The sequence below is a fragment of the Neospora caninum genome, chromosome XI (genome assembly GCF_000208865.1).
Source record: "Neospora caninum Liverpool complete genome, chromosome XI".
NCBI classification, from domain to species: domain Eukaryota; phylum Apicomplexa; class Conoidasida; order Eucoccidiorida; family Sarcocystidae; genus Neospora; species Neospora caninum.
The window spans coordinates 845,411-871,166 of record NC_018397.1 but is presented as its reverse complement, the minus strand read 5'-3'; the positions used below and the strand labels follow the sequence as shown (position 1 = coordinate 871,166).

At 55.1% G+C, this 25,756-nt stretch overlaps 3 protein-coding genes across 3 annotated transcripts; 2 read left to right on the top strand and 1 right to left on the bottom strand.

Moving 5' to 3' along the window:
• Positions 1-2,266: 2,266 nt before the first annotated feature.
• NCLIV_054220 (conserved hypothetical protein) lies at positions 2,267-8,162 on the top strand (the record flags this gene model as incomplete). Its single annotated transcript, XM_003884974.1, has 11 exons — positions 2,267-3,323; positions 3,790-4,334; positions 4,513-4,644; positions 5,139-5,246; positions 5,598-5,759; positions 6,232-6,314; positions 6,422-6,561; positions 6,854-6,997; positions 7,220-7,292; positions 7,525-7,655; positions 8,116-8,162. 11 exons carry the CDS (start codon positions 2,267-2,269, stop codon positions 8,160-8,162), a joined length of 2,622 nt encoding a protein of 873 aa, XP_003885023.1.
• Positions 8,163-9,388: 1,226 nt separating this feature from the next.
• NCLIV_054210 (putative GPI mannosyltransferase 1) lies at positions 9,389-14,280 on the bottom strand (the record flags this gene model as incomplete). The annotated part of the gene is made up of 9 exons (XM_003884973.1): positions 9,389-9,493; positions 9,887-9,997; positions 10,336-10,395; positions 10,589-10,630; positions 10,997-11,098; positions 11,435-11,552; positions 12,155-12,399; positions 12,833-12,920; positions 13,409-14,280. The coding sequence occupies 9 exons, from the start codon at positions 14,278-14,280 to the stop codon at positions 9,389-9,391; spliced, it is 1,743 nt and encodes a 580-aa protein (XP_003885022.1).
• Positions 14,281-18,342: 4,062 nt separating this feature from the next.
• NCLIV_054200 (Zgc:92083, related) lies at positions 18,343-21,645 on the top strand (the record flags this gene model as incomplete). The annotated part of the gene is made up of 4 exons (XM_003884972.1): positions 18,343-18,379; positions 18,903-19,559; positions 19,688-19,981; positions 20,093-21,645. The coding sequence occupies 4 exons, from the start codon at positions 18,343-18,345 to the stop codon at positions 21,643-21,645; spliced, it is 2,541 nt and encodes an 846-aa protein (XP_003885021.1).
• Between the last annotated feature and the right edge of the window lie 4,111 nt (positions 21,646-25,756).

Sequence of the window (25,756 nt, the reverse complement as noted above, 5' to 3'; positions counted from 1 at the left end):
AACGTTTTTGGTTCCTGCCGGCGCTGTGGAGAGATGGAGAGACCGGGAGGGCTGAGTGTGTACGGGGACGTGCAGTGGAGCGTGATGGAAACGGGGCATATCTCGGTTGTGTTGTGTGTGCTCGTCTTGTCACGTAACCTCACGCGGCGTGCACCCTCGTGGGGATTCGGGGAAGTCCTGCGTTTGAAGTTTTTGCCTCACGAGCGTGAGAGCCGGAAGAGAGAAACGCAGGCAAAAACAGGCGAGGCGTGCAAACGCGTTCACACACGCATGCGGGTGTCGTTTGGCAGGCAACGGTTTTCGGGTTTCCGCGCGCGCAGGAGAAAACGCGCAGGATGTTTTCAAGTTTCTACGAGCAACGTGTAGGAAAGACACGGAACTGTAGTTTGCCACTCTCGCACGTTGGGACACTCGAGAAGAAGCTGGTTGCGAAAGGCGGTGCGAGACCGCGTAGACACTCCAGTTTGAGAAACAAGGTTTCTGCAAACTTGACAAGAGCCGCCGCTGCACAGAGCCAACAAAGCGTTAATCTTCGGGGGTCGCGAAGTCTCTCCGTTTGTCGACAAGGAACACAGAACGCGCCGGAGGCTAACAGACGTCTGTGCTAGGTGTGCATCCCTGCAGTGTGTGCGATTCTCGCGGTCCTGAATGCGCGCGATCAGTCGGCAAGGCAGTCCAGAAGTGATCTAGGGAAGTCAAGGAAACAGCGAGGCCACTCTTCCTACATGAAAAGGTTCCTGCACGGATCACCTTGTAAACGCGTTCCGCGCGCAACGTTGCGCTCTCTCTGTATCGCACGACACTCTCTAGCGGCGTAGATATCTCCTTATCGCGCGACAGTCCGAGGGAGGAGCCAGGATCTCGCCTTTGTTTCTTCTCCCCAAGGCTTTTTTCGACAGTCGAGACGGGGAACTGCATGCCTTTTTTCTTCCACTGATTATTTTTACCGGTTCGAGAACCTCTCTCAGAACACACACCGTGTCTGGTTGCGCAGCCTCTCTGTACTGGACAGAGAGAGCGTTGTCTCCTGGATGCGTTTTTTCGCCGCGCTTCCTTGGGCCAACGGAGCGAAGTTTTTCTTTGAACGTTTTGTGCGAGAGAGAGACGCCCAAAGCGGAAAAGCTGAAGAAAAGACGAAAGGAACCGTTTCACCGCAGGAGATTCCGTTTCTGTTTCCGGTGGCTGCGCCCGGCGATGCAATGCATGTGTCTCGAGCGTGTGCATGCATCGTTTTACCACGGCGATTTTGCCTCGCTGGATGGGCGCTTCCTTGCAGAGTTCAAACCTCATGTCTTTCTCGTCTCCGTCGCTTCCTCTCTCGCGTTTTCCTGGCATTTTCTCGTCCCTGCCTTTTTTCCTCTCTCGCTCCTGTCGCTGCCGCGTTGCTCTCGCAGAGGCGTGACCCACAGCGGCCGAGTCTTTCTGACGTTTTTGCGCGTTAGCCGAAACCAGACGGAAATCGCGAGAAACACACAGACGTCGTCGTTGTGTGCTTGAGGCTGACTGCGGCTGCAGCACGTGCCTCTCCAAAACACGCGAGAGTCGACGCGTTTCTGAGGCGGGCGCTAGCGAACGCGCTTCCTTCTTCCGGCCGCATCGCCGCAGAAGCCCGCGGGCAGAAGGCGCCTTTTCTTCTCAAAAAACAACCAGTGGAACCCGACCCAAGCTCGCGTTTGCTTTCCTGCCGAGACACCAAGCATGCCGAGTTCTCGCGCCGTTTTTGATTCCCACGGGGTTCCCCAACTCCTCGCAAATCCGGTCGACAGGCCTTCACGTTGTCCAAAGGAATAGTCGTCCTGCCGGAGTCGCCGCCTCGCGCGTCCCTCGCCCTGTCTTTCCTGCACCAACCCCTCCCCCCCCCCTGTCGGTCAAGCGCCACGCGATCTCTCGCTAGGCCGAGGCTCCCCACCTTTTCTTCTTTCCTTGGCCCCCAGGCAGGCCAGCGAGTTGGTGTCCTCAACAGGGAGCGGCTACTCACGATGTCAACGCAGCGGCGCTGGGATCCTTCAGAAGAATAGCGCATGGCGTAGGTCTCCTGCAGCGAGACGCCCGGTAGCTTTTCCCCTCCACTTTTTTCCCGCTCTCCATGTCTTGTTCCAAATCGCCGTGGCCTTTGCGTCTCCGTTGATCTGGAGAGAGAGGCGTGGGTCTCGGGAACAACACAGGTTTTGCAGGAAGTGTCTGGGGTTGAGGCAGCGCCTCGCGCTTTCTTGCGGCTGCCTGCATGCAGCTTTTTCGAGGCATCTGGGTTCTTTCTGGCCGAAAGATGGTGAACCGCCTTCGAGGCTCGGCGCTTCGCCTCTCGCGTCGGGGGAAGGCGCAAAACCGCCTGGCTCCAGTGCTTTCTCTTTCTTCCCGGCCAATCGCTTCTCCCCCTCCACCGCACGACGCGAGCGGCAGGTGGAGGGCTGGCGATCCCGTCAAACGCTGTTCTCTCCACGAATCGAGAACCCGACTCTGCGGCGCGTCTTCTCGACAGTTTTTTCCCTTTCCTCTTCCATCGCAACTCCCCGCCTTCTCGCCGCGCCACGCGGAGTCCGCGCGCTCCTCTTCCCTTACTTTCTCGTCTTCCTTTTCTTCGTCCTGCGTCTTTCTACGAGGCTTCCCCACCTCCCTCTCCAGTCCCGCCCCTGTGCGGCTGTCGAGCGGACACGGGAACCCCGCTCGCGGCGTCGCCGCTCTCGCCTCTCCAGTGATTCGCCGCGTCTGCGTGCACTCCTCGCCGGCGTCTTCTGCGTCCTCTGCTCGGCGCGCCTTCTCCTCGCGCTCGGACTTCGATGTCCCCGCGCGCTCTTCTCGCACGACGGCGACCGACGCAGAGAAAAGGCGCGTCGCCGCTCCCCTTTCTTCTCTGCATGCGGAGAGCGAGGCTTCAGCGCCTGCCGACGGCGAGCCTTCGCGCGCGAGCACGGGGCTGCATGCAGAGAAGGCGGGAAGAAAGCGGAACCTCCCGGACCACTTCCCGGTCCTCCTCTCCAGTCTCCCGTTCGATCCCGCAAACGTCAGCCGTGCGGCGGCACTCGCCCTCTCCGGCTCCGGACCCAACGGCCTCGAAAAAAAACCAGACAGGCCTGTGCAACAACCTTTTCTCTTCCTTGACCCCGTCGGAGTCTGCATGCCCGTTTTGGAGCACTGCAGCCGATTCGAGAGACGAAGCGGAAGAGACACACGAGAAGAGCGAGAAGAGGAGGAAGCAGACAGAGACGAGAGAGAAGAAAGAGGAGAGAGAGAGGACGTCGGCGGCATTGGTGTTGAAGACGTCGGTCGTTTCAGACTGTTCGACAGACACCGACTCGTCGAACTGCTTCCAGAGGGCCTTGCAGGTGAAAAAAGCGGGAACTCGTGGCAAACACGGAGACAAACTCAAGCCGTTTGCATCAAAAAGAGGAATTTTCCCTCCACCAAGTTTCCGCTGGACACATATATGCATACGTGTCCATATATATATATATATATATATATATGCGTGTGAAGACATAATTCTACTTGCGCACGTGGGATTACAGATGATGTATTGGTCTGTGTGGGTATGTGTTTCTTGCATGTTGGGAGTTGTGGATTCTGGTCCGCGGTTTCGAGATCTCACGCTTCGCTGCAGTCTCTCTGCATATCTCTTCCCGTGTGTGTATTTACATGTAGCTGTGGCAACCCATCCATACATATACAAGCATGCATATATATATATATATATATATATATATATATATCTATATATACAGGCAGATAGGGCAGTGGATTTGGGTTTTCGGTAGACCAAGCCGCGAGGAGAGTGTTTTTGAAAATCTTTAGGTGAACTTTCTCGTGATGTCGAGATGATTCCGTCGGCGACGAGTCCCATCGGCGTGATGCTGCGCAAGGCGACGCTGGAGCTGCAGATGCAACTGGAACATTATGCGCGAGTGCACGACTCCAGGGCTTTCACTCGCGTGGCCCGACGTGCGCGGGAACGCACATTGTCGAGCGAAGGCAACTGCGGAGAAGAAAGGTGGCCCGGAAAAAGCGCGAAAAAAACGCGAGGCGATGCAGACAGAGACGCGCGAGAGAACAAGGGAGAGAACAAGGGAGAGAACAAGAGAGAGAACAAGGGAGAGAACAAGGGAGAGAACAAGGGAGAGAACAAGAGAGAGAACAAGGGAGAGAACAAGAGAGAGAATAAGGGGGAACGTGAAGGCGATCGAGACGTGCGTGAGGCGGTTCTGCGCGAAGAGAGTTCGACAACGCGGGGGCCAGAAGACGCGTGGAGAGGGCGTCTCTCTCAATTGCGAGAAGACGACTTCAGTGTCGATGCGGTGCAACGAGGTTTCCTTCTGGACGGCCACCGAGGCGTCGGCAAGGTGAGGGTTTCCCCGTGTCTCTCTGTCTCTCTGTCTCCTTTGTTACTTTCTGCGAGACCCTGTGAAAGCGGAGAAGGCGCCGAGAGGGGACGAGGCGGGTGGGCGGCAGTCCCGCGCAATGTTCGCGTCCGGGTGTCGCAACTGTCGTCTCGGCGCTGGGTCTCGCTTGTTCTTGCAGAGCTGCGTGCTGAACTACTTGGTCCCCTGGGCTCGCGAGAACAACTGGCTAGTCGTCTACGAGCCGCTGCCTTCGCGATATGCGCGCGAAATCGGAGACATCAAGAGGTCTTCCGCCGGGGTGTACATACAGGTGAGAGGGCGAAAGGCGCGTCGTCGCGTCGACGCCTTCGCGTGGCAGCTCGTGAAAACGCGGAGCTCTCTTTTTTCGGTTCCTCTGCTCGCTAGTCGGCGTAAAAGAGGACACACCGGTCTTCTGTCAGCTTTCTTTCCATTTTTTGCTTCTGGGAAACGCGCGCTTTCTTCCTCGGGGTTCCTGATTACCTCCTCCCTCATCAGCACACAGAGGCAGACCCCGATCCATGTCTCTAAGCATCTACATCTACATATCTATATTTTGATACGTACACACATGCACATGGTATACATGGAGAGGGATGCATACTATACATATGTATATCGACAGATGCGCATTCACGCATGCACAGATATACAAATATAGATGTAGGTACATATATCGCCGCAAATGCATATATATATATATATATATGTCCTTATGTCGGTGGTTCAGGACTGCTCTTCTATTCTTCGATTTCCTCTGGGTTTTTCTCGTTTGTCCTTTTTCAGTCGACGTTCTCTCAAGAATTTTTGGAGCGTCTCGGGCGATTCAACAGGCGCCTCCTGGAGGAGCTGCCTGTGACTCGGCGCTGTTACGGCCAGGCTGCACTCGACGGGGTAAGCATGAGAGGCAAAGACCAGAAAGCAGGCACAGCTACACAGATATATAGGTATATCTGTATCTCTCTCTCTCTATATATATATATATGTCTACTTAAGTCTACGTGTGCGTCTCTCTCCCTTCATATCTATATATATATATATATATATATATATATATGCAGATAAGTCTTTGTCCCTCACTCTCTCCCTATCGCTATCTCGATGGCTGTTGTGTCTCGTTTTTGAGGCACTCATTCTTCTCTGTTCTTTCCCATGCCACGTGTTGCCTTCGCGCGCGCTTTGCGTTCTCGCGCCGCTCTGAGTTTTTTCCAAGATATTTTTGTCAGTCGTCGCGTCCTCCGTCAGGTTCACCGGCTGTATGCGGAGCGCAGCTACCATGGTTTGTTGGAGAAGGCGATTGAGAAGGATCTGGACGAGATTCGTCAACAGCGAGACGAAGAGAGACAAAGGAAACACAAGACGTCTCCTCACGCCTCCGTCAAGGATGAAGGCCTCCTCGACAGCCAGGTAGGTTCTCGCGTTCGAGAGAGCGTGCGCGTTTCACCTGCTTCGGCAAGAGCCCCGTGTGTTTCGGCCGTTCTCTCCGCCTTTTCTCGCGTGGAAACAAGGTCTCGGCGTCTCTCGCCTGTTTTTTCGGGGCCTTCTCGAGGTTCTTGAGTCTCTCGGGAAAAGTTCCCGTTTCCTTATCCGACGCGCATGCACTTCTTTTTCGACGTGGCTGCGGGCGAGGTCCCCCCTTTGCGCAAAAGGCCGCGACGGTCGAACGCCCGCGCACTCTCTGTCGCCCTCGCTCTAGGCGTTGCAGAGGCGAGTTTGGCGTTGCACTTTGTGGAGAGGGGGAGAAGCCAGAGTCGAGTCTCGAGTCCGCGCCGTGCCCTGGGCTACCTCCCCCACCTGCAGGGAGAGAGAGAGGAAAGAGAGAAATCGCAGCGATATCGTCGATATATTGTCGGGGCGTTTCCGAGTTTTTCCTGTTCAGCTGCGCGATGAGATTCTTCTTGCCCGCGAGCGCTTGAAGCTGTGGCACGCGTACCGCCGAGAAGTTTCGATTCCTTCCATCAAGTAGGCGCTCCGCGAATTTGCCAGAGACGGAGAGAGGGGGCGAAAAAGGAGAGCGAGAAAGAGAAAGTGGGGATGTTGCTTTGTCCGGAGATTCTTTGTTTTTTCAGGGCGCGGCTTCCAAATCCAGCTTCGCTGTGGGAAATTGCCGAGTTTGGACTGCAGAATGAGGCTTTCGCTACCCAGGCGCTGTACGAAGTCTGGGAGCAGCTGAAGAAACAAACACTGGTGAACGTCCTCATCGCAGTCGGTGAGTCTGGTCTCTATCCGTTTCCTTCCGTTCCCCCGCTCCTCTCTCTGCGTTCGCACCTTTTTTTGTGGATGTTTCCCGCCTGTTCTCTGACGCCGTGTCCCCGCTCTCGTCCCCTCCGTCTTTTTCCAGCTCCTGGCGGGGTTACAGCGGTGTGGGCGTCTCTACGAAAGGTCGCGGCCGTGGGGCGAGAGACGCAGCCGGCGATCCCGTGCAAGACGCTTCTGGCGAAGAACCGGAAACACAGGCAAAGCCAGGAACGGAACTGAGGAGCGATACTTTTGCGCTGCAGACGAATGGAACGAGTGCTTCCCCGTCAGCGAGTACGTCTCCATGCGGTACGAAGGCACGCGATACAACGGCTACATCCCTGCCTTCCATCTCTCCACGCCGCGGCTTCTATCGCGCTTCGACGACGCCCAACAATTCCAACGAGGTGGGTCTGGTCCGCCGGCGCGGCTCTTCTCTGCGGCCTCTCTCTCTCTCGGTGTCTCTGTCGGAAACGGCGTCTCTCGAGACGCGAGAGGCACTACTACGTTGCATGTGCAGTTCGCTTCTTCAGAAGGGAAAGCGCGCCTCTCGGAGGTGCGCGTAAGTGCTCTTTCTGCGCGCCGTGTCGTCGCATCAGATCCTGTCTCGCGCAAGTTTTGCTTTGCAGGCCTGCGGATCTGCGCGACTTCTTGGCGACGGTCGAACCGCAGAGACTACCGGCCTGAGCTCCTGGGCGTACGGTACGCGAGAGACGCTGGGAAGTGGAAAAGACAAGAACATAAAGGGGCAAGAAGAGAAAGATAAACGAGGAGAGCAGCAAGGCATCCGAGGTTTGCTGAGAGAGCGACTTTCACTGAAGGGAAAGACTTGGTGTCGGAACCTGAACGTGCTATACACATGCGTCCGTTTGTGTTGCCGCTTCACATCTCGTCGAGACAGTGGACTCTCTTTCGCTCGCCTGTGCCTCTGCAGAGAAGAAGAGATTCGAACTGTGCGCAATTTCTCTCCCCTCGAGTTCGCCAACTTTGTCGCGTATTACCACAAGAAGAAAATTCTCCACGAGTTCCCTCGGGAGAAGCTGGAGTACTTCTACATGCTCTCTGGTGAGTGTGGGGTCGATAGTAGTCGTGAAGCGACGAACGCGCCCCGGTGTATGTACAGCTGAGCACCGTAGCCAGGGGGTGTCTCCTCCGTTCGGGAGGCGCGCCAAGTGACCGGTGGAAGCACGGAAGCGATTCAGTGGGAAGACGTGGGCTGTCTCCGAGAAGCTGCGGGGCCGTGCTTTGTGGCGCAGCTCTCGCACCCCAGTCGAGCAAGAGGCCTGTGTGTGCAGATGTGCAGAAAGGAGAAAACAAAGGTTTCTGTGCTGGTACAAGCGAAGAGTGTGCGGTGCCGCGAGAGGGGGAAAGGCCGTCGCCTTTAAAGACTGAGGCTGACTTTCGTATGTGGACGCTTTCTCTCCAAGTGCGCCGGTCCTTCTCCGGCAATTTCTTGCAGGAATGTGTTTCCGGAAACCTGAGATGGACTTTGCTCTGATGGCCCTGCTGTGCGGTGTACATACAGGCGGGAACGGCTTTCAAGCGCGGCGCCTCTTGGCTTCTCTGTACTAGCTGAGCTCGGAGTGCGGTTCGCCTTCTCGGGCTGTGTCTTCTTTCTTGTGGCCACGGCGGTCTCCTCGTCTCCCTGGTTTCCGAGTGGGTTTTCTTTCTGTCGCGTTCGCGCGCCTCGTCCCTGTACCCTTCCGTTTTTCGTCCATCGTTTATTTTTCTTTTCCACGAAAGCAGCCGCTCCGCTTTCCAGAAACGGGACGTGATTTCTCGTGCGCTCTTTTTCGCGCTACCCAAGCGCGTTCGCAACTCCCTCGCAAACAGAGAGGCGCGACGAAGTGCTGCCAGCCGCAAAACGGTTGCCTCGTTTCTCGCCGTCTTCTCCGTGCGCGCGTGCTCTCGTCCCCAATGCGCTCACACGAATCCTGCCAATGGGTTTCTGTCCTAACGCCCAGACCCGCGAACCCCTGGCGGTGTTTGAGTTCTCTAAAACTGAGGGGAATCTGTGCGCCACGAGATCCGCACGAGAGAGAGAGAAAGACAAACGTTCTGTCTGAGAGATAGACAGGTGCGTGTGATGAGGACGGCAATGGGGGGTGGACAGCCTCGCAAATCTGCAGCCCGCAAGGCGACCAGAGTTCTGTCCTCCCAGACGCAGTTCCACGTCGTGTCGAATCTCGATTTTTTGTGAGTCCCAGCTGATCAGCAGAGGCTGCGGGAAAACGTTTTCCCACGCCAGAAAAGAGCGCGTGTTTAACACAAACACTATTCGCGTCCCGACGGAGACGAGAATCCGAGTCGTCGCGCCGGAAAGCGCGCGCGCCACCGTTTTCATGGAGGAAAAAGTCGGAAAACAATTGGCGTCGCGGCACCGAGACGAAACAGGGCCGAAGAAAAGGAAGCGAGGGCAAGTCAAGGGATGCTCTTTCGACTCCACACAACAACAGATCGATTCAGAGGTCGCAGTCCTGACACAGTTGTGCGCAGATACGATGCATCGACGAGACATATCCTACCTATATATCTATATAATATATATATATATAAAATATATATATATATATATTTGGATGTATGAGTATTTGTGGATATGTTCGAGGCAGTGAGAGAGTGCACTGAGACGGCGCGAGATCGAGAGGTAGAGAAAGGAAGAGGAAACGGGCACAGATCGGCCAGGTGCACAGCGCCTGACAGCGGCAGGTGTCGTTTGTCAGCAGAGCTTGGCTTGCGCCGTCTCGTCGCCAGGCAGAGAGGCGGCGAGGATCGCTGGTTTTGAAAACGGATTTTTGCTACGCGGTCTTTGAGCGCAGAGTCCAGCGTCTTCCGGACTTTAGGATGAAGAACCAGACGATGAGGAACTGGGACAAGGCGAAGAAAAGGGAAGACAAAAACATCTGCGCGACACAAAACACGGGGGAACACACACACAGAGGTTTATGGAAATACACAAGTGTCTTCATGAACATGCGCATGGATCTACATATAGAGAGCGCTCAACAAAGCTTAGATGATCCCGTTTCTCTATAGTCCTACATGTGTATAGACAGACAAAGAAACAGCTGTAACGGCCTACATATATACATATATATATGGAGATTTACTGCGGGAATCTCGCAATGTCTGGAACGGCTTAGAGATGTGGGGCCGGGGTGGATTCGGCGGCGGATTCGGTCCTCAGTTCTGTGTGTGGCTGTATTGCATGTGCATGCAAAATGCGCATGCCGATGGCAGCTGCATTGGTGTGCGAGTTGAGGAGAGAAGAGAGGACGCCAGTCTTTTTGGCTTACTGGGAAGAAGCTGGCTTTGCCTCGGAACTCGACCGCGTAGCCGAAGAACATCCACAACAGGTGAGAGGCCTCAAACACTGCGAGAGCCCCCACGATCTGCCAGCACGTCCGCTGTACATACACCCGAGACGCAAAAGAGAGACGCTCACGCCAGTCACCTTCCTTCCCGTCGCCTGCTCCGGCCTCTCCACACTGCGCGTGCGCCGAGGGCGGGGAGCCGCCGCCCACGTTGTCTTTTCAGCTTCTCTGTCCCAGCTGTTCGACAACGCACGCTCTGCTCCGGTCTGTCGAGCGTCTCACAGGTTCTCTCTTCGTCCTCTTTTCCTCCGATAAATCCGTCTTTCTCAACAAAGCGTGACGTCTAGTCGGCATCTTGCGCGTTCTCTCGCTCTCTCGCTTCTGCTGTCTGTCTATGGGTCACAGCTCGTGCGAGCGCGTGTCTTTCTCACCGGTCTCAAGTCCGTGCCGGCGACGGCGAAGGGCAAAAGGGCCAGCCACCAGAGGAAGTACTGAGAAAACGCGCAACCATGCATGCACCCCGTCTCTGCGCCGTGGAGTGTCCGTACACCGCCACACACAGACCAGAAGAGAAAGAAAGAAAGAAAGAAAGAAAGAAAGAAAGAAAGAAAGAAAGAAAGAAAGAAAGAAAGAAAGAAAGAAAGAAAGAAAGAAAGAAAGAAAGAAATTGTGTTGAAAGCTCACCTGTGCGGTGCAGACTTTGTTGAGCGCGACAAAGATGAGAGTCTGAAAAAGGAGGCAGAAGGACCCGCATCGAGCACCGGAAACGGCCTTCATCCGAAAAAGACAGTGCCCGCATATCTCGTTCGGGATCCCACTCGCCCCTCGAAAAGAGAAACCACAAAGAGAAAAAAAAGAAAAAAAACAGGAGACCCAAGACGAGGCAGAACACCGAAGCCGACAAGGAAAACGCGTACTGTTTATGATTTTTGTATATTTTCATCTCTACCATTCGAGGGGAATGTTCTGAAAGGTGTGCGCCTCCCCTCTGCATCTGCCTTTACACGCCCCACGCAGGCGACCACGCAAGGCTGCGACTTGTCTCCTTCCCCACCGTGTTGTCGCCCGCCCCGCTTTTCTCTGCCTGCCAACCTGAAGAAAGAACGCGAGTTCCAGTTTGCCTTTCTGCGCGTAGTAGCAACCGACAAGCAGGCACGTCGCCATCTGCGGGATGAACGTGATGATGCCGAGAGCCTGTCAGGGACAGCAGCGCAAAAACGAGAGAAAAATCCCCCACGAGAAAAAAGAAGCTGAGATAGAGATAGATGGATAGATAGACAGATAGATAGATAGAGACAGATAGACAGACATAGATAGATAGATATAGATGGATATGTCTAGGAGTCTAAATTTCCACATACACACGCGTCTGTCTACATATCTGAAGGCGTGTCTGAGCGAAATGGGCATCTCCGATGTCTGGCATCACTACGCAAGGGTGCGCGTCTGTGTACGACTACTGTTTCGAGAAGGAAGATCTAACTTGCACGAGTGCATGCAAGCGCATGTGCGAACTTCCGGCAGCGTCACCTTCGATGGCGTTTGTGCAGAGAGGTAAAGCAGGTAGAAGAAGAGCGAAAAGTTGTGGCGAATGTCGACGCGCGAGAAGTGGTAAAGATACGCCTCGAAGAGGAACGGCCAGCCGTAGCTGAGAAGAAATAGATAGAGCGCACGGCGAGGACCAGTCAGCCTGCGGAGTTCGGAGAGTGTCTTTCGGGCCGAAAACCCACGAGCAAGACAGCGAGAGAAGAGAAGGCAGCGAAGTTGGACTGTCCAGAGCGAGGGGCGCAGGACGGCACAACGCGCGAGAAAACTCCCCCCGCCAACCTTTCGCTGTCCAGTGGTTTGTGTGGAGCCGTAAAGACACCTCCGAGGTGTCTCGCGAAGTGTACATACGCCTCAGCGGCGGGTGCAAAGACGCCAGAGGTCGTACGGAAGCACACAGAATTGCCCGCGCGTTTCCTCGTCTCGTTTTATGTGGGCAGCGGAGAAAGTGTGCAGCACACAGCACAAGTTCGCATGCGCACGCAGACGCATTTTTCCAGTACCCAAACCACACACAAATGCAGCACGGGGAACCCTACGCCAATACACGCATAACCACAGAGGCATAAATAGATTCAAATATATAGAGATATATATAGAGATATATATGCGCAGACGCAAAGCACACAAACGCGCTGCACGTATGCATCTGCATGCATACATAGACTAGAGATGGATATCTGGAGAAGGAAGCGCGTGCCTCACCAGAGGTAGAAGATGGTTCCGAGACCGAAGAAGGTGCCGACGCTCAAGAGGCCGAATCGCCGCTGCGCGGCGTTCAGGCGCGGCAGGAGACGGAGAGGCAACACAAGCGGCAGGGAGAAGAGAAAGACGGCAGCTCGCAAGAGTTGAAAAAGAGCAGAGAGAAAGGCGAAGAGAGACGCCGGCGCCAACATCGCAGCCACGTTCAGGCGAGGAAGACGAAGAACCTGGTCAACTGGGGGCAGGGCCTGTCGTAAGCGCCAGGAAAATCGCGGCAAACAATACTTTTTGGTATGCGCTTGAACCTGGAAGAGCTGAAGATATATTCTCTCCCATTCTTCCGAAATGTTTTTAAACTCAAAGATGCACATTTAAACAACAAAGTAAAACTCAAAAGGTCACCATGCACACCTCTTGCACGTTGACGGAGAGAGGGCTGCAGAAAAAGAGACTTAGATACGCCGATAGACCAACAGATGCGCATACCCAGAACGAGATGGAGAGATGAAAAGATAGAGATGAATGGACCTGTGTACGTATTATATAGCACTGTCTGCAAATATGCAAGGATACTGGGTCTCGAGAGACTTCCCCGTGGTGTGGAGCGTCCTTTTGTGAGCGCATATTCGCCACAAGTGCGTATGCAGGTTTGTGCATTTGTGTATGTAGAGGAGAGCTTACATTCCCAAGAGGCTGTCCCCGAAGAAAAAGGAGAATAGGGATGCCGTACACGACTGGGAAGATCTTTACGTGTACAGCGAGGCCGTAGCTGTAGAGACACCGCAGCACGGCACACAGACGAACCCACGAAGGCAGTTTCTTTTCTCTCGTGGCTTTGCAAAATTCTCGTGTGCGCACGAGTCCGAGCAGGGAAACGTGAAGAAGAGAGACAAGCTTCGCCATCTACAGGCACGGTCTTTCGCATTCGCTCAAACACACAGCTGTGACAGGCACGAAGAACCTTTCTCTGAATTACGCGTCTCTCGTCGCGCTTTTTCGCGTCTCTCCTTCGGTGTGGATTCTTCTCCCTTTTCTCCTTCGTCTCAGGCACAGGCATGCAAAGGAGGCTGAGGAGCGGCGGCACAACAAGAAAGGGAAGAACTGGACACTCGGGCAGTCTGAGAGTTCTCCTTCCAAGTCAGGAGAGGTGTCTTTAGGGGAACTCGCGCAGGTGGAGGCGACATCTTACCCATTTGGTCTATCGTCTTTACTGCTCTTACGTTGGTGTTTACTCTGGCTATTCTTAATGAGGCTCACCAAATCGCCGCTGCATCGAGGCGGCGAGTGCGGAGGAGGAACAGGAGGAGGAGACAGAGGAGAGAAGGCACGACATCTGCGTTGCCTCGAGTGCTGACAGTCGCAGCGACTGGGAAGGCCGTCCAGCAGAGAGCAGGAAGAAGAAAGGCGCTGACCACAGGAGCCTTCGTGGAGGAGGACGAGGGCGCAGGAGACGAAGCCGGAAAGAAAGGAGAAGATGGAGAGAATTGAGAGGGAGACGGCCGTGGAGACGCAGGAGCGGAGGGAGAAGACGACGTCGGGGAAGAAGGCGGCGAAGAAGGAGAAGAAGACGAGGGAGACTGGAGAGAGGACAGGAGGAGACTGGCGGCATTGGAAGACGAGAGGGGAGGCGCGTGCGCCCGCAGTTCCGTGTCTTGGTCTTGGGTCGCTTCTCGCTTTTGATCGGCGAGAAAAAGCAAGAGTCTCTCCGTGAGGAGCGAGAGCAGGAGGTCGGCAGCAGCAAAGAGAACCTTGCCGCAGGCGGAGTGAACCAGGATGTTCCCTACACAGATAAAAGCGATGATGGGAGTGTACCGGTACGTGTGCCGTTTATACGGCGACTGGAAGTCTACGACGTAGCGCGCAGCATCGCTGTACACCTTGTAGTCGATGTCTGTAAATTTCACGCGCAAGTTCCGGTCTTGCCACTCGCCGTAGACAATCAGCACAACGCGCAGAAGCACAGCGTAAAGGTACACGTAGCGCCGAAGCTGTGGCGCCGGAACCTTGCTGAGGTGTATGTACACCCGGTGGCATGGCGCGAGGAGACGTTGGGAGAGCGACGGACGCGTAGAGGAACCCTCCGCAGAAGGTGCCCCCCGCTCAGAGGGAAGGCCACGAGTCGCCTCCATTCTTCTCTCTTTCGGAAACAAAAAGATTTCCCCACCTCACAAGCGGTCGCAAGCTGGACACCTGAGCATCACGCACTCAAGACGCAAATGTGTCCTCCTATGGACGGCAGGCCAGCTTATTTCACACCTGTAGACACAAATTCACGCTCATATGTACCGACACACATAGATATAAAAGTGATTAAATGTACACGTGTATATAGGCATGCTCGGCGTTGCAAGCACTTGTGTTTGTATGTAGCTTTGTGGACACAGGTTGTTGGATTGAAGGATAGATGTGCGGAGATGAAAGCGGATTGAGGTATTTTTCCACTTTTAGAGTGTCGTTTTGCGTTGGTTCAGACGGAGATCTCGAGGCCTTGTCATTCCAGGGCTCATTTCATTTCTCTCCCCATAAAGGATATGAATATCTCCACATAAAAAGGATATGAGGAAGCGTGGAAAGACGAACTCGTCCACGAAGGCGTATGATGCGAGCTCGAGAGAGAAAACAGAACAAGTCGCGAGAGGGACTCTGAGGAAAGGGTGTGCGATTTGGAGATTCGAGTGCATCTTCATTGCACAGGCCCTCGCGAAAAACCCACGCAAAAAAAGAAGGATTGATTATCGCTGGAGGCAAGAAAGAAAGAGCACTCGCCGTCGCGTGTACAGACACCTGGGGAATCGACAGCGCACGGGGACAGCCGCTCGAGGTGTGCAATTTCTTGTCAAACGGCGGTTTCTGTGTTTTTCTAACTCGACGAGCCTGTGGCAGTTTCTCTGGACACCTGGATGCTTTTCCACAAATTCGCATCTACGGAAACGTTTTTCTCGACAGATTGACGCGTTGTTTCCCCGCGCTCGCCGCAAGGCATGCAACCTTCGATTCGCTGCACAACTGCCGCGCACGCAATTGGGTACAGCCGAGACTCTCCTCGGGGCTGGACCCAAATAGACAAGAGTGTATTCCTAGACACACTTTTATGTAGAAATGTATAAACGTGTCTGGTTGTGTGTGCATTCGAAGATCGATAGGTGGGTATTCGCAGTAATGGCCATATGTGAGAACAGGTTGGCGTAACCTCGATATATCCAGACGTCCTCTCTTCTCAGATTCCTGTGCATAGGTGTAGGAAACTTTAACTTTGCCTTTTAAGAAATAAGTTCAAAGTCGTTTCCCCTCCCCCCGCCCAACTGCAGCGTCGAGTTCCTTAGTAGACTGCTCCACGGAGGCGAAGAGCACTACAAATGGAGTGTATCCCTAAACGTGAAGAGAAGCTACGTCAAACATGCTGTAGATCAAACATAGTTCGTCGGTGTCTCGGCCCCTATGTGGCCTCCTAGGCATATACCTTTTCGTTTCGAGAGCAAACGGCAGGTTATTCGTCGACCGAGTTCTCCAGCAACGCCTCTACGCTTAAGAAGGAAGTATTCTTTAAACGTTGTCTGAGAAAAGCACTTCACCACTCGACGAAACACGCAGTTCTGTCCTTCTTTAATGTCGCCGGATCAGCGATAATGAAAGCAAGAGAGTCTCTGGAGGTAGAGGCGGTTCTGAGCCGCTGAAAGAAATTTGCACATCAGCCTCCTCCTTCATTGTCTTCTGGACTGTCATCCCGCAGGAAGGGAGGTGACTGAGACCGTGTCGCCGTGCCGCGATTCTCTGACTTTCCGGAGACCGAACGCGAAGCTGTTTCTCTCGAGCATCGAGACAGCTCGGAAACCTGTGGAAATGCGCTCTGGCGCAGGGAACCGCGTGCGGCCTTTCCGCTGCTTTCTTCCATACTCTTTTTCTCGGAAAGGGGCCAAGGCGCCCGCAGGAAGGGCTGAGAGAGCTGTGGAAAAGGCTTGGGTAACTACGAGCAGAGAAACGGATATCATTTCAGAATCCCAGAGCACTCGCACGCCACGTGCAGCACACCTCTGCGGCAAAGAACTGAAGCTTTTTGCGGAAGGCTTCCAGGTTGTGTCGGTTGGTGCCTCACGCTGCTGCTTCTTGCTGTCTGCAGCAGCCCTGAATCTTACATTTGTCTTTATGGGACCTTGTGCAGGTGGAAACGATATCTCATACATTCGGTCTATCATCGTTACTGCTCTTATGTTTGTATTTTGTGGCTCTTGTTCGTTGCTCAAAGATGGGGTGCACGTTTGCCTTCACCGAAGGCCGAAGACACAAGAGTGCCGATACGAAAGGTTTGTCTTCGTGTCATTCTTCCCAGTCCAATCTCATCCCCTCCCCCTGCAGTCGACCGTCTCGCACAGACACACGGTTACCTCGGCTCTTGGTCCTTACATCGACATAAATATGTATCGATGTGTGGTGTCCTGTGTTTCTTTAGAACACACCTGCGTCTCTGTCTCGTGGTTGTCCTGATGCTCTTGAGCTGTGTCTTCTTCGCGTCATGCGAAGCAGCGCTCTGACCCTCTCTTACTCTTTTCGTGACTTCTTCCTTTCACCAGAGAAGAGAGGACCTCGAGGGCGGCTCCGAGGTCAGGAGTTCCGGCTGGCGCGGCGGGCAAAGAGGGAGGAAGTCCTGTACCAGTTGACAATGGAAGCACCGGCTTTCGCTCGCGTCTGTCTGTGTTTCTCTTTCACGTATGATGTGATAATAATCGATGGTCTCGCTGTGCTCTTTATGTTCGTAGAGCCCGGCTTTGTACGGAGGACCACGGAGAGGCGCGTTGGAGAGCAGGCACTCCTTCGGTGTCCTGCTTCAGCAGCGGCTCCGGTTCCGTTTCGTGTTATCTCCCGATCGGCTGTGCAAGACCCCCCGAAAGATCGGACGAACCATCGACAGCATCGCAGCGCTCTCTGACGGAATGTAGCGGTGTGTCGCGATATCTGCCTGCACACAGTCGAAAGCGCGAAGGCGCGTCTGTCCGCCGCGAGCTAGGAAAAGGCGACGCGTGAAATTCCCACCGCGAGGAGCGCCGGAAAATCCAAACGTTCGTTTCGTTCCTGTTCGCGTGTCGCTCTAACACGGGCTGTCTTTCCTGTTTCGCGTGCGCCTCCCGTAGAGGCGTGTGTCTGTGGTGTGCGCAGCCGGGTTCTCTTCTTTGGGTTCCATGTGCCAGTCGAACCCCCCGTGCTGTGTCTCCGGTTGCGCCGCGCGCAAGAATGCCCCCCGCCTGCCAGGTTTGCCGCAGGGTTCTTCTCCTCGCGGCTGGTTTGGAAAAATCGTTAAGCACGCGTGCCCCGTTCCTGTTCTCGGTTTTCGGCTGCGGCTGTGCCTTGAAAAGAAGTCCACCGTCTGTGGCGTTCCAGGGGGTCTTTGAGTGTCGAGTGTTGTCTGTCGCGGGAGATCCCGTGTCGCTTGCCAAGCCACTGAGAGACCCTACTTGCGCATAGCTGTCGTCCAAATCCCTGTTTCTTGCCCTCCTCACCAAAAACGCGCACAGCGCGAGCAACGCCGGGTCCGGTGCCTCGTACGCAGCCGCTGCATTTCTCACACGGTCACCGTTTCCTTCTCTCGCGCGTTTGTCTCGACCATTTTTTTCTCCCTGCGCCCGCGTTCTGTCATGCACCATATTCCCTTGCAAGGCAGCGCATAAATCTGCCACGTCTATCTGCCGTCGAGTGGACGTACACCGCGCAGAGAGTCGCCAGCTCTCACTGAGAGTGGCACACGTGGAACCGTCTTTGTTTCTTCTCCTGTTTCCCCGACTTCTCTTTCTTTTTCTCGTCTGTGCCGGGGCATCTCGAGTCCGTTTTTCCCTCCTGCGCAAAGTCTTAGCCGAGCAGACCGGGCTCCACAGCGCCTACCCAGCGTCGTTACCGCAAAAATCGTTCCCGGAAATCGGTTCCCTGCTCTCGAAAAAAGTTCCTTTTCTCAGCTCTTCCACCGCTTTTTCGTTGACGCACAGTCGCCCCGCGGCACCGTGTCTCCGGCTCCGTTTTCCTCTGGGAGATCCCGGCGCGCCCTTACACCTCCCCTTCTGCCACCCCCCCCCCCTTGCGGTTCGGCACGTGGTTCCCTTTCTTTGTAGACAGTTCGACCCTTTGTGAAATCGAAAGAAACCGGGCTTCCTCGCCTTCCCGTCAAAGTGTTAAAGTCTAAGAGTCACACCTTGTGTCGCTGCACCATGGCCCTCCACTACGCGTACCCCGTCGGCTTGGCCGGTAAGGCAAACCGTTGAGCGGCCACTGTTCACTTCTCTGCATCGTGTGTATGCGTGGGTCTACGCGCGTAGAGGTGTGGTTTCCTGTACATCTTGCATATGCGGGTGAACTCGAGTCCTTTCTGCGTCAGTACTCGATAACGTCGGAGGACACAGGGGAGTGTTCCTACGAGACACGACGATGCTGGTTTTTGCAGAACCCACAGAGATCGATAGGAATGTGTAGTTGTTCGAGAAGGAGCTCGTGTACCGCTTTTCCCTCCAGCGTCTCCACATTGGTTTCCGTCGAGAAAGCTCTGCCGCTCGCGCCGGAGTGTGTGTCTAGTCTCTTCCTTTCTCCCTGGCTTCCTCGTTCCACGAAGGCGCGTGTCTTCCCCGTTTCCCTCCAGGAGTGGGTCTTCGCCGCGAGGTGCCTTCCCGCGATTGAGTTGCCTCGTCTCTTATCTCCGTCCCCTTGCCTCTGTCGAGAAGAGTCACCTAATTTTCTCTTGCGTGCACACTTCTGTTGCTTTCTGCGAGTGCAGCCCCGGGAGAGAGTGCGATCTGGCGGTGTCCCAAGTACGAGGAGGCGACTGCGCCGAAGCCTGCTGAAAAGGGCCCATTCCTCACGACTCTGGATGTGGAAGCGTCGGACTGCTCGAAGGGAGAATTTCCGGAAGGCGAGTCGCCTCCGGAGTCTGGCTGGTGGTGCTCCGCGTACGGCGTGTTTCGCGTCGGCAAGAGCAGAGCCGGAGGGAGCGCACGGTGTATGGGAGCGCGCCTTTCCCCGGCAGACAAGGAGTTCTTCTACTGGACGTTCGACGAAGCGGATGAGAAGGCGCGGCTGCTGGGTTCGGGCCTCAGCCAGCTGCTGAAGGACGGCGTGATCACCGTCCAGACGTTTCCAGACGAGGAGAGGAACGGAGGGAAGTTCGCGAACGTCGGCATTCTCCTCCACAGTCGCAGAGAATGGATCCTCACGGACCTCGCCACTTCTGCGTATCCTCCCCTAAGCAGCGTCACCCTGCACTACACCTTCCCCCCTGAACACTTGAAGGCAATTCTCTCCGAAGCAGGCGAGTGCAAGAACGCGAAAGGAGACGAGAACATAGCAGAGGAAGGGGTGTGGACGCATGACGAGAAAAACAGAACGGAGATTCGGGGAGAATCAGCGCAACCAGGAGAGACGCGTTTTTTTCACAGTTGGAACCTGAAAAGAGCGGGAGAGGAGAGGAGCTGCATCGGGGCGCAAGCGCCGAAAGCGCAGGCAGAGACGTTTTCCCGTTCGACAGATTTCTGAGAGCTCGTGCTTTTCTTGGGTGTCCCGCAGCCGTCTCGACGCTGGTGACGGACGTGGAGCAGCTGAAAGTGGTAAGCGAACTGAAGGCGGATCTCCCGGCCCTCAAGGGTCTCGTCCTCGTGAATCTGGCGGAGGAGACGTCGCGGCTAGAGAAAGAAAACCCGGACGAAAAGGCGAACCTTCTGAAGCTGGTGGAAGAGGTGCGCGCAAAGGGCGTTCAAGTCTTCGACTTCGAAGACATCCTCGAGAAAGGAAGAAAGGCGTACATTTCGCCCATCATGGAGCAAGATCCCGAACGCATCTTCACGATCGTCTACACCTCCGGTGAGAGTTTTTCCGAGGCGCGGAATATCGCGCGATCCTCTCCTCTTTTTTCTCGCTGTCCTTCGCGCTTTCTGTCCTCGTTTGGATCTCTTTCTGTGGGTTTTTCTTCAGTCTCTCAGTGGTCGGTTGTGACTTTTTCCTCTTCAGGGACGACGGGGAACCCCAAGGGCGTGATGCTGTCGAATCGGAATTTCGTTCGCGAGATTCAGGGCTGTCTGTGCATCAATCACTACACGTTGATGATGGACGACGACTTTCTGCATTTTGCGTTGCTGCCGCTCTCCCACGTGTTTGAGCGCATGGTCGAGTACGTGGCGTACGGCTTCGGCGCCGCGGTAGCTTACTTTTCGCGGAAGAAGGAGTTGCTGGCGGACGACTGGCGGTACGCGCAGCCTTCGTGCCTGATCATGGTCCCGCGCGTCGCGACGCTCGTCCTCGACAGCATCGAGTCGCAGATGCAGCAGCTGCCTATGCTGAAGCGCGCAGTTCTGAACTTTGCGATCAACCGGAAACTGCATGCGCGGCGGTCCGTGTCCCAGTCGACCGTTCTGGGCACGCTCCGCCTCGGCTCGAGCGGCTCGGAGGCGTCGATGCGGGAGGAGCGGTCGATGGCCTCAGCCGCCAAGTCGACCGCCGAGAGCTGCACCACGCGCGCGTCGACGGCCTCCGCCGCGCCGCCGCTGCAAGCCTTCTGGTACGACCGGGTGCTCGGCGCCTCGTCGACGTTGCAGACGCGGCTCTTTGGCCGAGCCGGGCGCATCCGCTTTCTGCTTTCTGGCGGCGGGAAGCTGAACCCAGACGTCCAGGAGAAACTCGAGGCGTACCTCGCGACCAGTTTCCTCCAAGGCTGGGGCATGACGGAGACCTCTGGGGCGGGGTGCTGGCAAGCACGCGAGGGCGACGGAAGCCTCGACAACGCCGGCGGGCCGAGCGCCGTGATGGAGATGAAACTCCGGTCCTGGGAGCATTACGACGCGGAGCGCGCGGAGTGTCCCCAGGGCGAGCTTTTGGTTCGCGGGGAGAACGTGTTTGAGGGGTACTTTCGCCAGAAGGCGATGACTGACGAGGCGTTTGTCTTCGATGCGGACGACGCCGGAAAACCCGGGGCGTGGAGCCGCCGTTGGCTCGCCACGGGCGACATTGCCGAGATCCAACCTAACGGATCGATGAAAATCATCGACCGGAAGAAGAGCCTGATCAAACTGGCCCAGGGCGAGTATCTGCAGACCGAGAAACTCGAGAGCATCTATGCCCGCAGCGCGTTCGTCGACAACATCTTCGTGCACGGCTACGACTCCCAGTCGTACCCGGTCGCCGTCGTCGTCCCGAACCGCCAAGCCGTCATGCTCTGGGCTGAGAAGCGCCGCTCCGGCGCCTCCAAGCCCAACGCGAAGCCGCTGCAAAAAGTGAGCGACGAGGCGCTCGCCGAAGTGCTCCGGGACCCCGAGCTGAAGAAAGACATCCTTCTCGACTTCAACCGCCTCGCCACAGACGCGTCTTTGCTCGGCTTTGAAAAGGTCAAAAACGTGCACCTTACCCTCGACGTGTGGACTCCCGACAACGGCATGCTCACGCCCACCTTCAAAACGAAACGCGCCGTCATGTGCCGCTCGTACAGAGCGGACATGGACAGGCTGTACGAAGAACTTAGTCACGGGGCGTGAAGCAGGTGACGAAAACGTAGCTTTTTCTTGGGGAGACGTGCGGAGGGAAGCGTTCTTTCCAGGGCATGGGGGAGAGCTCTCGGAAAACGAGGCCAGGTGTGTGGGTGCGGCAGACGGTGGACAGACACCGCACGTGGCGGGTTCCACGCCCTTTTGAAGGAAGTGCCTCGGGATTTTTTGGCATTTTCTCTCAACCGAGAGGCCTCTGAACATACTCGCGAAGCAGTGCCCCGCCTGTTCTCTGCGGACTCGCCTGGCAGAGATCTTTCACACAGGGGCACAAAACACCAACCGCGCAAATGTCAACAGGGACAACTGGGTTGCATACATCACTGGATTTGTCTACACGTATCTGCAGGCAGAGGGGAGATCTATATCTGCACACCAACGCGTTTGCGTGTTTACCTATGTATTTATATGATACATAGAGAGAGCATTAGTATAGAAACGCGTGTGTGGAGGCTTTTTCGTTCAGTTCTCTCCCCTTTTACGGGTGTCTTCTGTTGTATCGTGTTGGAGGGAGTTCCTTGTTGAAGGTCCGTGGGTACGGCGGTGGTCCACTCATCGGTGTCTGTATCCGGAGACTTCGCTGTCCGCAAACGTGCGGTCTCCACTTTCTCTGCCGCGAATCTAGGGGGAGCGGCAAGGAGTCAGGAGCGCCACAGCGAAAGCGTGGACGATCCTGTCGCGCCACTCCTGTCGGCTGGAGGGTCTGGTCCCCGCAGAGAGGCACGGGAGAGCGGTAAGGGTGTGGGGGACGAAGCGCGGTTGCAGCGAGGATTTCGTTTTTTAGAGACAACGGCGACGAGGCAGAGAAGCTGTCCAACCCGAGGCAAAAAAGGTCTGAACGGCCTCGGTACCTGTGTTCTCATGAGCCGTATCCTTTGTGGACCGGCATGGGATCTGCGAAGTGGGAGTCTGAGCGAGACACGTGGCACTACTCCGTCTGCTGCTGGGTACTTGTGGCCACTTGGGGAGTTAAGCGCATCAAGAGCCGCATGTGGAGGGCGAATGCTGACGCGTTTGTCCAAATCTTTACAGACGGCAGTTGAAATATTCCACGCTTGGATGTGTACCCTTGTGTGCCTCTGCCGGCACATGCATTCGTATATGTGCGGTAGGTGTTCATCCGTTTCCTGTCGCTCCCCCTGTATCCCTGGGAGGTCTCCAGGAGCAGCGTGTGCGCGTCTCTTCTTGCGAGTCGTGAGATCTGTCTTCCTCAGGGTGTGCTTTTGCCGTTCGGTGCATGCCTGTGGCGTTGCGCTTGGGTGGTGCCCGCGATTCTCTGTGTGTTCTTCAGTGCTTCCTAGATATGCGGGTGCGGGGCATGCACGTGCGAGTTTGTCCATCCGCCGGCGCGGACCGAGGGAGAGAGACCCAGCACTGGAGATCGTGTACACACATGCACGTGCACACAACGTAGTCGAGGTCGGATATCCTGATATAAGTGTGTCTGCGGAGGACGGGAGGAGAATCGGACACAGTTGACGACTTGCTCACGAAGCAGTTGTCATATACTTGCATGGATCACCGTAAACATATATACATATGTCTACGCATAGAAAGCACATAATATTTGAAGTCTGTAACTAATGTGTGTCTTTGTCTGTGTGTGCATTTGTGTTTGCATACGTGTTTGTGCGTTTGATATCAAGAGTTGTCTTATTGGACCGGTACACGGAGGGCGGCATCGACGTTCCGTTTTTGTTGAGGGGAGGCACCTCGTCCGTTCCGTTTACTACAGAGAGACTGAAGAGGAAGAAAGGGCGTGTGGAGTGTTGCCATGCTTTGTAGTGTTTCTGTAAGAGATACAGGCAGATTGAAATTTCCGGGTAGCTAGTTTAGCTCCGTGGTCTCACGACAGAAAAGTCTTCGTAGGCAGCGGGCGCTGACTGGCAGGGAACTTTGGGAAACCGAAACGCTGAACGTCATTTCGACTCATCAGCCGGTTTCGGGGAAAGTTGCATGCCGTGGAAAGGAAATATCATCTTGTGTAGAGAAAACCTCGGGCGTTCTCCTAATTAAACTTTGTGCTCTGGATCGTCCATGGAGGAGCAAAGGCAGAGCGGACTTCGCGAGTAGCACGGCTGCCCCTTCTGGCCTCGCTTATGAACCTTTCTGTCTAAATGTAGAGCAGAGCACAGGAAAGCGTTAGAATCTGAACGAGGCATACGCAAATCCCTGATGGTACCTTTTCTGTCTTCCCCCGTGTACAATTGGGGGAAAGCCGCGCGGCAAGAGCACATGTCTCTCGCTGCCTCGCGTGCCACAGTGTAGCCGAACAAGGATTCAATCCAAGCAGAGCAAAGCACACCGAGATGCGTTGTGCTCGTTGTTCAAAATACGACAGTTTGCGTTAAGCGTGGGTAAATGTGGACTGCGGGGCGCACCCGATGTGCTTTCTGCTATGTTGGCATGTTGCTTGCAACCCTAGAAACCGTCTTTGTTCGGGGCGGAGAAACTCACTCCGCCATCATCTCGCCTCTGCGGGGGAGAGTGGCGGCAATTTCTACTTGCTTCTCGTGCAGAACGATATGCATAGCTAAGGTGCTAGACAAGGAAAACTCCAGGTTTGGTCTAGAAAGCGACGAGCCATCGACATCTCCACAGTCCAAATGGGCGGGGGCACAGAAATCGAGTCAGCCGACGGTTTGCAAGGAACCTAAGCTAACCGTGCGAAGTGCTTTGGACGTAACACTGGAAGACAGGGTGCTTTGCGTTTCAGTTTTTACAAGATGCGAGACTGGCCTGCTTCTCCAAAGTTACAAACAGCTTCTGAGTTGCGTGTTCCCCGGGATCCAGATTGTGTGACGTATCGCTCGGTTCTGTTGCCAGTTGGTAGGAAAGGTGCCCAGCGATCATCACGGATCGCTCCCGAAGCCGTACGTTTCTGGGGAGTAGAAAAGAGTGCGATAAAATCGATCCCGTTTCCCGCATGAAGGCCACAAGCCCAAGAAGCTGAAGGATACCACACATCTTCTCCACAATGCTGCAGGGTTCAGCTGCGACGCTCATAAGTTCCCTGTCGCCTAAATAATCAGCATGCAGTCTGCTCCACAACTTCACAGCTCAACAGATTCGTTACACCTGAGAATTTCCGACCAGCAAATCTCTGGCCTCGCCTCGCCCTTTATTGGTTTTTTCTCTAGCATTTTGTGCACTGATCTAATCGAGTAAGAAGATACTCTGCGGGACGCAGGGGCCTGAGCATGCTCCTGCTGTGATCTACCGTGTCTGTGCCTCGGTGTCGAGGTTTGCAAAGATTGAGGTATGCTTGGAGTCTCTTGGCAGCAACACCCTAGCAGCATGCCTGATGGACGCGATATTTTGAGGCGTGACTCGGATGTTCGTGCCCAACACGACAGCGTCTTTCACGGTTGGGTGAAGACGCCGTACGATTGTGTTGTGCGAATTGCTCACATCGTCTCAAAGAGAAGACCCGATTGTGTGTACTTGTTTCTTTGGAGATTCAACAAGGGTGACACTTCGTATTGAGCCGTTGTTTTCCAACGGCGAGGCTCCCCTATTCAGGTGTATATGCACACTGTGTGCACGTCGGATGTGTTTATTAGCGTAGAGAAACCGGGATTTCTGTGCATTGGATCAGCCAAAAGTGGCAAAATTGACGCAACAACTAGCCTCCGCCTTCGACATTCTCTAGCTAGAGCAGAACTTCTTTTCGTCTCATCCAAAGAGGAGCCCTCTTTCACAGACACCCCTCAGAGGCAACTCCGTCGCCTCCCAAATCGGGACTAGTGCGCTGACCTCGGTTCTTTGCGCAGTCTCAATGGAGCAAGAAAGCACCTCTTAGATGCAAGCACCACGCATCCAGCTGTGTCTTCTCTTTCCTCCTTCATTCTCTACTAGTTGAACACACCTTTGGCCCTCGTTTCAGTGGCTTCTTGAGCCTACATTACACTCTTCTTTCACCACCGCTGGAGCCGACAAGGCCCAAGACACAGCTCGCAGCTGAACCTCACCTCCATCTTCCCGCGCGGTCTTTCTCCCTGCCGCTCCGGAAACTTTGCATGCTTCTCTCTCGGGCGCTGAGGATGCAGGGTGGTGAAAAATCGGACTCAGCTGAAAAGGTTTCTCGGGCGAGTTCTGTGTG